Source organism: Protopterus annectens, chromosome 7.part0, assembly GCF_019279795.1.
Source record: "Protopterus annectens isolate FY-2018-M chromosome 7.part0, PAN1.0, whole genome shotgun sequence".
In the NCBI taxonomy this organism is placed as follows: Eukaryota; Metazoa; Chordata; order Ceratodontiformes; family Protopteridae; genus Protopterus; species Protopterus annectens.
The window spans coordinates 1,328,585,301-1,328,597,957 of record NC_056739.1 but is presented as its reverse complement, the minus strand read 5'-3'; the positions used below and the strand labels follow the sequence as shown (position 1 = coordinate 1,328,597,957).

The 12,657-nt window shown below is 36.9% G+C and overlaps 1 protein-coding gene across 2 annotated transcripts in view; it reads right to left on the bottom strand.

Annotated features, from left to right (window-relative positions):
• LOC122807038 (cell migration inducing hyaluronidase 1) overlaps positions 1-12,657 on the bottom strand; it is a 378,711-nt gene that overhangs the window by 117,648 nt on the left and 248,406 nt on the right. For both annotated transcript variants that reach the window (XM_044077939.1, XM_044077938.1), the window contains exons 6-7: positions 8,971-9,150; positions 8,220-8,290 (exon numbers count right to left, since the gene is read on the bottom strand). In XM_044077939.1, the coding sequence (XP_043933874.1) occupies positions 8,220-8,290; positions 8,971-9,150 (251 nt within the window). The remainder of the gene's footprint in view (positions 1-8,219; positions 8,291-8,970; positions 9,151-12,657) is intronic.

The window sequence follows — 12,657 nt, the reverse complement described above, 5'->3', positions numbered from 1 at the left end:
AGTATACTTTTTGTGGAGTGTTCAATATGTCGAACAATTGGAAGCCTAGGATCAGCATTTGACATTTCCTGAAAGGTTCATCTTCCGCAAAAGCAGCTGTTGAGAAATCATAAACATTTTTTACTGTTTTGCAGGGGGTCTTGCCCCCCCTGCACCCCCCACACTGCCTGCTAATTATATATTCTAACTCCAATCCAATCTGTATCACCATTTTAATGCCAGGCTCACCATAAGTGGGGACATCCACCCCAACCCAGGTCCAAATCCATCCTGTCCAACACAAACTGCTCCAACACAATTGTCAGAACATAATAACCCCACTATCTTCATCCCTGGGCAAATCAACAACAGCAGCAAAACCAATCATCTTTTAATGCAAAATATTAATATTAGAAGCATCAAAAACAAAATACCTGAACTCCAGTCCACAATAGCACACTACTCCCCAGACATAGCTGCTTTAACAGAAACCTGGCTAAATAAAAACTTAGTAAACTCAGAAGTTCTCCCTACCGGCTACAATATCATTAGACAAGACAGACCACTTCATAAAGGGGGTGGAACTGCCTTACTGTATAAGTCCAACTTAACTTTATGTCAAATACCAAACTCCTACTCCTCCCCCAATAATTGGGACATACTTATCTCACAACTTCAACTTCACCCTAAAAAGATCATCACCACAATTGTGATCTATATTCCACCTGGTAATACACCTGCTAGCCTTGAAGACTTCTTATCCTGGTGTTCTTCCACATACTCACAAGAAACCCTTATTCTGGGGAATTTCAGCCTAGATTGGTTCACCTGTATATCAGAACCACTAAGTAAACTAATAAATCTCCATGGCTACCAGCAGCTAGTTCAAATTCCAACTAGATGTGATAAAAAGTCTAAAAGGGAATCCATCCTCTTCTGGGTCCTAACTAACAACCCCACATTGTACCCCCACACAGGGAGCCTCCCAGACACCTTAAGTGACCACAACATAATATACCTTATATGTAGTAGAATAAGCATATGCTAAACCACTAACTATAAATCCACTAGAAACACAAAAAAAACGTTCTCTCCTGAGGTCCTCAATACTTTACTCTTTAACTGTGACTGGACCCCCCCTAAAAACCCTCCCACTTGACCAGGCTGTAGCATATTTCAACAAAATATTTCTACAACACCTAGACACTGTCGCTCCATTGCACAAAATCAAGGTTAGAACCTCTACAAACCCCTGGCTCAATAAAGAAACCAAACAAATCTTCAAGTGCAGAGACACTGCCTGGTTTTACTATTAAAAAAAAGAAACACAAAGCCTAAGTACCAAGAACTGCACAACCATGCAAAAAAATGCATTAGGCTGGACAAAAATACTACTAAATGACATTAAAACTAAATACCAACACAACCCCCAAAAATTTTGGAAATATGTAAACCAGCTACTAAAATCCACCCAAAAGGCTACCCTCAAACCAACCACCCCTGAGACTAAAGTCCCCATTGAAACACAATTCACCTCCCACTTTGTGAACTCAATTCTATCCTTAGTATCACAGGACAGTTCCAACCTCACTCCCCTCAACACTAATACAAGCTTTACCCTCAAAACAGTTTCCACCACTTCAATCAAAACCATGCTCTCCAAACTAAAAACCTCATCAACAGCACCCAACCTACCCCCCAGCTATTTCTTGAAACTCACAGCAGATGCTATTGCTATCCAAATCTCCACTCCCATAAACAGATCAGTTGTTGAAAACTATGTGCCCAAACTCTGGAAAATGTCCTATGTTACACCCATTCATAAAGGCAGGACTTCCACTGAACATAATAACTACAGACCCACCATTGCTATACTCTCCCCCCCTGGCCAAAATTTTAGAAAAATGCATCCATACCCAGGTGCTAAAATATCTCCTAGACAGCAACATCCTGTCACCTACTCAACATGGTTTCAGATCTCGTCATAGCACCACTATAGCCCTCCTCTGCTTCACAGACACAGTAAACCATCTCAAAAATGAAGGCCTGCAGGTGTCAACTCTTTTTTTGGATATGTCCAAAGCATTTGACACAGCCTTGCACCAAATCTTGCTAAACAAACTAAACCAATATCACCTATCAAATTCTACTCTTACCTGGTTCCAAAGTTACTTAACTGGCAGATACCAAGCTGTGAAATGGGAAAATTTTCTCTCTCCTCAGCTGCCCATAACTATAGGAATCCCACAGGGTTCTATCTTAGAACCACTATTATTCACAATCTTCACAAATGACCTCCATACCTCTACACAGCATGCATATATCATTCAGTATGCAGATGATACTACCTTAATCTGTGCTGCACAAAACACTCCCACCCTCCTGCAAACAACTTAACTAGCATTCCCTAATGTTGGAAACTACTTTACCAAAGCCCAACTTTTCCTCAATCCAAAGAAAACTCAGCTTATGATTATAACCACTTCTAACAAAAACACTGATAACAGTCAATTCACTATCTACTCCACAAATGCTACTCCAATCACTCCATTGGCACAGGCTAAGCTATTGGGAATAACCATAGACTCCCACCTAAAATTTGATAGTCATCTCAACTTAACTATTAAAAATGTACATGCCAAACTGGGATCACTCTACCATATCAAACCATTTCTTACCAACAACACAAGATCAGCCATGCTTGCTCCCAACTTCTAACCACCCTACTCTCTGCATATCCCATTCTGACTAATCTCAACAAAACTGAACTAAGCAAAATGGAAGCCTACTATAACAGAATTGCCCACTTTGCTGCAAATTGCTCACATAGAACTCATCACTGTACTGCTTTGAGATAGCTCCACTGGCTTGAACTGCCCAACCTCCTAACCTACAATCAGCTCTGCCTCTGTCATTTTATTACCTCCCCAATAAGTGTCCTGCCCTCAAAAACCTAGTACAACATCACTCAGCCAAAAGGCCTCTTAGAGCATCAAGCAAACTACTACTAGAAGTCACCAACAGCTACAATAGATTTGGAGACACACTATATAGTAGTTCAATGGCTACAAAGTGGAACTCTCTTCCCACTAGCATACAAAACACATCATCCAAAGCCTCCTTTAAAAACCTCATTAGGTAACATCTCAAGCAAAGTTGGCAGTGCCATGACTGCTCCCCAGAGTAGTGAAAATGGATAAGGTACACATACTAAACCTAGAGTACTTGATAATAGTTTTCACTCTTACTCACAAACACTGGCTAATGTACAATGTATGCACTGTACCTGTGTACTATGTATCTATTCTACCTATGTTCCAAATGTCAGCTGTATACCACAAATCTATTAATTACCTTTATTTTTAAATTCATATTTTCTTATTTGTTCTTTCCACTGTAACTGTTGATGTGCTTCATACCACTGTAAAAACATGTATATTGTAATTTGCGTGTATACTGATAATGTCTAAATATCTAAATGTATCTGTAATTTTTCTATGTGGAGCTTTTCGCCCCAGGCCTCTGCTGAAAAAGGGCCTTTTCAGCTCAGTCAGACATCCCCGGTTAACAAATGTAAAATAAATAAAGATTGCACTACAGTGAGGAAAAGGGTAATTTTTTCTGATCCCCACTGTAGTGTGATCCAGTGGTAAACAGTGACACTCATAACCATGAACGGAAACTATGTGTCGATACTCCAGAGGCGATGGGATTTCCACTCGCAATTTTAAACTTTTGCACCTTTACCCTTGACCTTATGTCTGATGTTAAGATAAGTTTCAAACATTTGATAGTAAACCATATATATATATATATATATATATATATATATATATATATATATATATACAGATGGGTTCACTACATATGACCGAAAGTTCATATGACCGAAGCCCATTTGACTGAGACCAAATGACCGAAAGTTCATTTGACCGAAAACTCATTTGACTGAAAAACAGCACTGCCAGGTATATGCCCTGTTCCCCACTGTAGTGCAACCCTGGAGTGAGAATATAAAGTTAGGGGGGGTGGGGGGCTCAGACCCCCACATGGTAGCCCCCCACATTTTGCAACCAGTTTTTACTGATGTTATATGTTTTAATGCATTTTTAATGGATACACATGTATGTAATAGTGCATAAATTGCAATTATGTGAGGGGCTTGGACCCCGCGCCCCCCACACCCCCCTAAATTTAGATTCTCACTCCAGGGTCGCACTACAGTGGGGAACAGGGCATATACCTGCCAGTGCTGTTTTTCGGTCAAATGAGTTTTCAGTCATATGGGTTTTCGGTCAAATGAACGTTCGGTCATTTGGTCTCAGTCAAATATATATATATACAGAGAGAGAGAGAGAGAGAGAGAGATGGATCTACTTTACAAGCGCAAAGTTTCAAAACTTCAAAATTATAATAAAAAAAATAAAAACAAAAAAAATGTATTTTACATTTTTACCCCCTGCTAAATAAATATACCAACTCCGGGATCTCACTACAGTGAGGAAAATGGCAAATTTCTCATTCTGTGCTGTACAGCAATCTCCATTCAGAATGTTCAAAGTTTCAAAACTTTGATCTTACAGTCTTGACCATTTGCAGTTCGAAGTTTTGAAACTTTGAGCTTGTGAAAGGAAAGATTTTAAAAATGTTGTTACTGTTATGTGGACACCATTACTGGAGCTAAGAATGCATGATACTTTACTCAAGAGAGTTAGCCCTCTTCCCCTCCCCATCAATGTTCCTACTCACCATTGCTTGAAACGCCTTAGCTCGGTGGCACAGAAATATGCAAATCCAAGTAATTTGCATACTGATATTTTTAGATTTAAAGAAAATAGTATTAGCAATGTCGTCTCCACTATTTATGCAGTTCTGTTTCAAGATGCTGAAGCAGTAGCAGTAACTACAATACATTGCTGCAGTTTTAGAAATGACATCAGCACATGTAAATCTTTAGTAAACCAAAGTATCAGCTTTCTAGCTTGATGATAATGACTTTAAACTGGAGGTTCAGTAAAGAATATTTTGACTGCTGCAGTCTGTCTAACAAAATACTTGCTATCACGGGACAGGACATGAAGAACTCTCTTGTAAATCACTTTTTGTATGAAAGGACAGGGTGTGACAGTACTTAATATTCCACAATAAGGTGAAAGAAATGAGCAAGAAGCTTAGTTACTAATCCCTACACTTCAGAACAACAACTATGCACCTGCTGCAAAGAATAGACTTTACAGCCATTTGATCACTTCTAAAACAAGGTGTGCTCAAGCCTCGGCTCAGAAAACGGCCACCAAGAAGAGTACCTGTACCACCCACACAGCAATTCCAGTTTAAGGTGCAGAGTAGAAGTTTAGAAGTTCATGAATGTTTTTTTTGTATCAAAGTCAGTATGAAAGTGAAGCAAAATAAATACAAATTCCCATGGCAGCAGAGATTATTTGTTCAGCTTGTCAGAAGCACACAAACATTCATAGCTCATACATGTTGTTGAGAAGTTAACATGCTTCATGAGGTGTTTTGGGTACATTACACATTTCACTTGATAAATATGTTGTACTTTGTATCTTCTTTAAGGTTAACAATGGATGAATTTCTAAAGTACTACCTGCTGAGAAGAACATGTACTTTGTTTTAAAAATTAAACTAAGGATATGTTACCTACAAAGCAACCATTAAGTATATTTGTACTGACACAATAAAAAGAATGTTCCTTTGACCAGACAAAAATCTGAACTGCTTAAGATTGCATTTACACTGACAAGGTTTCATTTGAGACTGGTATTAAAACATCCCTACTAATAAAATTCTTGATGGCATCTGTTGGGATTTGAATCAGTTTACCCAAAATCTTTTGTACAAATGCATTTCAAACAAAGCAAAGCAAAGTGTTCAAAGCAAATTAAAACATATATTTGTATGTTGTTGTGTCTTTCAGCTTTTCCCGGTTAGGGGTCGCCACAGCGGAACTCTGGTCCGCTAATGATTGGTAGTTGATTTTTACGTGCCGAGTTACCAGCCCTGACACACAGCCTTCACCGAAGGTACGCCCATTCACACATGTCTCCATGCAGAAGACGCTCTAACTGAGAATCGAACCGGACAGCGTCTTACTGTGAGGCGACAATGCTACCGCAGCACCACCACAGCGGACTAAAACATATATTTGTATGTATGGGGGCAAAGTCCTCTGCGTCTCCCTGCAGGAGGCAGGGTTTATTTGCTACATAACATAAAAGACCGCATGACCTCGGGGTAAGGAAGAATTACCACTGCAGTGACCTCCTCAATGAAACTGCACTCCAACTGCTAGTGCAGCTTGTGACATTTGACCACCAGTAAACTGCCCTGCAAATATCTGCCACAGTGTTCTCCTCTGCAGAAGAAAAAGGTTACCAAACTGATGAAGGCCTGATTTGAGATATATTAACTAATAAAGAAAGAAAGAAAGAAAATACATATAGTACCATTGAATACTGGGTTTCAAAGGAACCCTCCTCCTCCAATAAAACACTCATTTGTGTTCATTGTACACAAACACAGTATTACGCCTTAGCACTGGAACTACAGAACTATAGTTGTGTTTTATGTTCCATATGTTTAGCATCAAGCAGAAAACCAGCACTACATCTACAGTTAGTAAACATGATTGTGTCTGCTGGAAATGCAATATGTTTGTAATATGCTATAGGCAGTTTCTGATATTGCACTGCACCATTAGGAAGTTTAAGATTCTTGAGGTGCTATTCTTTGGAGACCTCACTTAATTAAGGTCTCTTCTTCTTCAGTTGGTGGCAGCTTAGATGGATGATAAAGTTATCATGGTAACCATGAAAAAGAGTTAGAGAATTTGACATGTTCAGGCCAAACTTCCCAAACAGGAATAAATATAATTTCAGATCTTCATTTCTAACAGGCAACCTAGTGGGACAAACTTGTTTGACAATCAATCAATCTATCAGTCAATCAATGTGATTCATGTAATCCTAAATACATCTTTAGTGCTATCTCTAGTCTAAATGCAGCATCTATCCTTCTATTTTGGTAAAAATAAAGCACATCTATTTATGCATTTTTTTCTAAATGGTGAATAGATTGAAACTTTTTTACTGGCAAGAAAGACCGAAAAAAATGTTTCAGAGATGCTGTTCCGAGGATGTTAGTCGGGAACATATTTCTACAGCTTTGCTGCGCTGTTATTGTAATGCATAGTTACTGATGTCATGTAAGAATGCCTCTAGTTATGGCCTTAGAGAAGCTTCTTTGGATGACATAAAGCATTACCTATCTGCAGTAGACTAAACTGTTATTATTCTTCCCTCCCTTTGTGTTAACCTGAATAAAGATTAATCTTGGAATAATTCTTAAAATAGTCTGCTAGACTAACAAGTAGAAATGAACATAAAGCATTAGCTGATAGGCACACATTCTTCAAAAGCAAGGCTTAAAGAACTTCTTAAAACCTTACTAATTGCATCTAGTAATTTTATGTTTCAGATTTTAACACTTAAATTTTCTCATTTTTTATTTTGTTTAAATCTGTACAAGTAACAGCCTAACTCTTGCTAATATATAAGTAACAGCTGCAAGCTTATCGCCTCACTGATTAAGCATTTCTGTGAGGCCACTGCTGCAGAAATGACCAAGGACATACCACCTGCTTTCATAAGATACTAATTTACATTCAGGAAATTCTTTCCCTCACATGCACAAAGCAGCTCTCAACTGCTGAGAACTCTGCAAATATGCCTGACTGTAAAATATCATGACCTGTTCTTTTTTTCTCTCTCTCTGAACCTTGTATATGACAAGTCTTGTCTCAGCTCAGTGTTTTCTACTTCTATGAATATTCTGCACAGTTGCAAAATATATGTTTATATATATATATATATATATATATATATGTTTATATTTTACTGGAGCATTTCTCCCCGGGCCTCTGCTGAAAACAGGCTCTGTGAAACCTAGTCGGACTTTCCCGGTCAACAAATTTTAAATAAATAAATACATAAATAAATAAATAAAAAATAAATGTTATCGTGTTAATTTCAATGAAGATATATCTAGCAAAGGGAAATTCTTGCACACAAGCACTATATGTTACATTTGGGAGTGTTGTTGCACATGTTGCCCCTTAATAATTCTATTTGTGTAAGTCCACACTGAGAATTAGTACTGTGCTACATTTATAGGTGTCTTATGTCTCACTTTTAATGATAGGATATAATTTTCATGGTTACCTTGATAGATGACATGGTCTTCTACAGCAGAACTTGGGTCTCCTTTAACCACAATAAAACTCCAAGGATGCCTTAAGAATCAAAAATAAAATTATTCCAACAGGTAACACTAACAGATGATTCAGAACATTGTTGATTTCATAAGGAAACACTTAAAATTCTAGATTTAATTGGTACAAAATTAGCATTTGCCGATTCATGTCATAGGCTGGAAATACCAATACTTTTTAAATTACTATCATGAGCTGCTGATAGTGCTGACTACACCTCATAATTATTTAGGGTGCTGTTTTATTAAACAGCTCTAGGAGAGCAGCTTCGATGAGCTTGCACAGAATGAAGCAGGTACGTGCAATCAGCTGATCATTAATCAACTGTACCAGCTTTTTTTTTTTCCATTTGACCACCTGAACTTTAGATGATCTGAAATACATTTTATCTATCTATCTATCTATCTATCTATCTATCTATCTATCTATCTATCTAATGTTACAGACACACACACACACACACACATCTATATATATATATATATATATATATATATATATATATATATATATATAGATGTGTGTGTGTGTGTGTGTGTATATATATGTGATTATAAGGTCATTATTTATTTATTTGTTTTTGTTATTCTGGTACATAAATAATGAATAAATGATGCTGAATAAGATTAATGGGCCTGCAATGACTATTTGTTGTGGTGGAATTCTAATGGCTGAACAATCACATTCAGTTTGGCGCATACCTGTAACCAAGATGCATAGCATGCTTGCTTCCCAGCTCAGTTAGAGCCTTCCTGGCAGTTGCTCTAAGATTTCTGGTCCCTTCATCATTCACTGCCAGGGTCAGGATCATCCCATCTTCTACCTCAGTTACATAATGAGACAAGCGCTCACTTTCTTCTTTACTTTTGTAGGTATCAAACCTAAAAAAAAAAAAAAACACAAAATGGAATAAATACATACTCCTAAAGCTTGTGAGTGCTCTGCACAGTCAAGTAGTTCCTTCAACACCACTGTTTTATTTTTATTTATTGCATGAATTCTTCGGTTGGTTACTGCAGATGAATACTAAATATGTTGTCAACAGGAGGGTAGCAGACAGAGCACTATAAAATACAAGAAATCTACAGATTTTCAACTTGTATTCTATAACAGTATGACTGGTCCATTCCTAAGGGAAGGGAAATGACAGCCATCAAAAGTCCAAAACATTTTTGGCAAGAGATAAAGTCCGTTGCAGGCCAAATCACTAAGCCATCAATCCCACAGACAACATTAATACGTCCTGTAGATGCTTCTTCCTCATTATGTAATACACCAGCAGGTTTGTAGGCCTTAGCAGACTTTTCAGCAACATTGTACTTTAAAAAGATCTCTGCACTCCAAGAATTCTCCAAAGTGCCCATATTGTAAAGATGAAACTGCTGACCTCCTTCATATGTTTTGGAGCTGCAAATGTATATATATAAACTTTGGAATTCCCTAAAGTTACAACTACAAAAGATGGGGTATCAAAATTCAACATTGTCTTGGGAATTTATGATATTACACATTCCTCCAAATAATACACCTAGATCCCAGGTGATTGTACTTATCAACATTTTCCTATTAATGAAGCTCTATATAGCTACAAATTGGCTGAACCCAACTCAAACTTCTTGGGAAAATTTTAAAATCTTAGCGATAAAACACACATTAGCCCACAAATATGTTATCAATAGCCAAAGTAAACATCCAAATAATCTAAACATTTGGGAACAAATTTTCAACATTATATTAGCTTAATGTACCGAGAGGAGGAAACCCCATTGTTATTTATACTCTAAAGTATAACCTTTGTAAGAACCATATTATTTCAAGATATTATCTTTGCACAGAAGAATTTTTATATATGTTATTCTAATTATGAAGGCATTCATGTATATAATGTATATATTTTGTTACAATGTTGATAGAAGTTGTTCGGAAGTTATCTCTGTATTTCCGTGTTAAAAGTTTGTATGAACAAGTGAAAAATTTTAAAGAATTATTATTGAAAAAAAAAAAAAAAAAAAAAAAAAAGATCTCTGTAAAAGAAACTAATAAAGACATTAAAACTCTCCTCTGCTAACATACATTCACTTTACCCTACCTTCCTCAGAAGGGCTTCAGACCAAATCGCTTAGGATCTTACCTTCATTTTTAACCTGTCTTTTAATATTATAATTCTTCCACCAATACAAATCACACCATCAGTATTCTTTTTACTAAAAATCATTCCGTAAAACACAAACAAATTATAGGACAATCTCTACCCTCAGTCCCCAGCCAAAATATTTGAGAATATTCTATACAAGCAAACAACTACATGTATCAACAACTATGTCTTCTCTCTGATTAACAACATTGCTTCAGGAAAGACATCCAGTACCACTACAGGTCTTCTGTCTGCAACAGACACAATCTACGATAATATTAATAAGAGCCTCAAAAACTAATCTTTTATTTTATTTTTATTTTAATTTACTTACTTATGTTGTTGCTCTTTTCTCCTCTACTGAAAAGGGATATGTATCCAGCTAGACTAGCCCGGTCAACAAATGTAAATAAATAAAATAAATAAATAAATAATAATTACAGCTGGCATATTTGTATATATGACTAGAGCATTTGAAAATTGTCGACCACAGACTACCCATAACCAAACTGCAAAAATTCAACTTTTGAACTACTACCATAAAGTGGTTCCAAAACTATCTAGAAAACAGAACTTTTCAAGCCCTTTCTAATAATCAACAATCTTCAGAAGGTATACTCACCACAGGAGTCCCACAGGGTTCAATGTTAAGACCCCTGCTATTCTCTTTATTTATTAATGACCTAACAGATGAATTCCCTTCATTGGATTTAACATTATACACTGCTGACATACCACTGCTAGTGGTGCACAAATCCTTTTCTGCCCTACAAAACCAACTCCAACAATCCTTCTCTTCTTTCTGTTCATGGGCAGGGAGAAACAACCTTATCATAAAAATAATGTTATGTTCTCACAGCATGACCTGTTAGAGCTAAACTGGACAAAAATATTAGGAGTAAAATTGTGAAATACTTGGAAAAAGTATTTGCACATAAGGACATTCATCTAAAATAATTAACAGTGGTACAAAGCAAGCATAGTTTACTTATTCAAAGGTAGACTACCCAAGCAAAATCAAAGTGGATAAAATCACTTTTCTGTTTAGAGTCAAAGCCCTGTCCTCACACCACCATAAAGCTTCCAGCACCTACTTAAGCACCAAGGTTATGACACCTTAGGGAGGGAGAAAAATCCCCCTTTTGAGGTTTTAAGTTATTAATGTCTTTCAGAAAGTACTACAATTAAGCCATATTTCCTTTTACCAAACAGCCAACTTTCAAGTCTAACAATCATTGCCTATAAACATGCTAACATGATTTTTACAATAAAAAAGTGAACTTACTGTTTTAAAGAATTCACTGGTCAATAGTGCATGCAGTTTTCACTATATTTTAAATATATAATTTATTAAACAATTTTATAATAGCATACTAATATAAAATATAATTTTATTCCATCCTTACACTGGAGGAGGCCCACTAGTAGGAGCTGTACTCAGATGCTAAATGACTCAAATATTTTCCATTTGCACATAATAAAAGGCACAAACAGAAGTACCTGTACTGTTATGAACAATATTCTTACTCTATTGCACTTATCTACCCTATGAAATGTATACAATCATATTCTCAAAGCTAACAGCTAGAGGCTGGCATCTTGAAGTTATTCTCTTATCGCTGTTCCTATGTAATGCTGACTTCACCCCTAGCATATCTACAGTCTAAAGTATAGAGACTAACCTTCAATACAAATTTTGAAAATGACTCAGATTGTCAACACATGGAATTACATACCTAATTTGGCAAGTGATATCTTAAGGGCACAAATGTCACATTCGAAATAATCATGGTTACTATGGTTCACAGGTTCATTGGTAGGTACTAGGCTATTGGCCCTAGGGCCTATATAAGCCTAGCCAAAGGTACCCTGGCTTTCGCCACCCAAGAAAATTATTTTCCTGTGCCCCTGTCGAGCAGAGCCACAGAAGTGATCCCCAGGGTGAATTTCCTATCTCCCATCCAATCATCAAGAATTTTCTGGAACAGTGCTAATGATGAGCTTTGTTTGATATAGATAGGTAGTTTGTTCCAGAGTATGGGAAGTCTCTGGGACAGGAATCTATCCCTCCAGCATGTCCTGTTTATTGTGGTGACGAGGTTTAAGTCCCTAGAGCATGTAGCTCATAGGGATTGGGATTTCTTTAAGTGGAGCATGTCTAAAAGCTCTGGGTTTGACATAGCTTTGTGTGTTAGGCAGAGATCGCCTCTGAGTAGGCGATATGCAATGGAGTAAAGCTGCAGTTTTTTGAGAC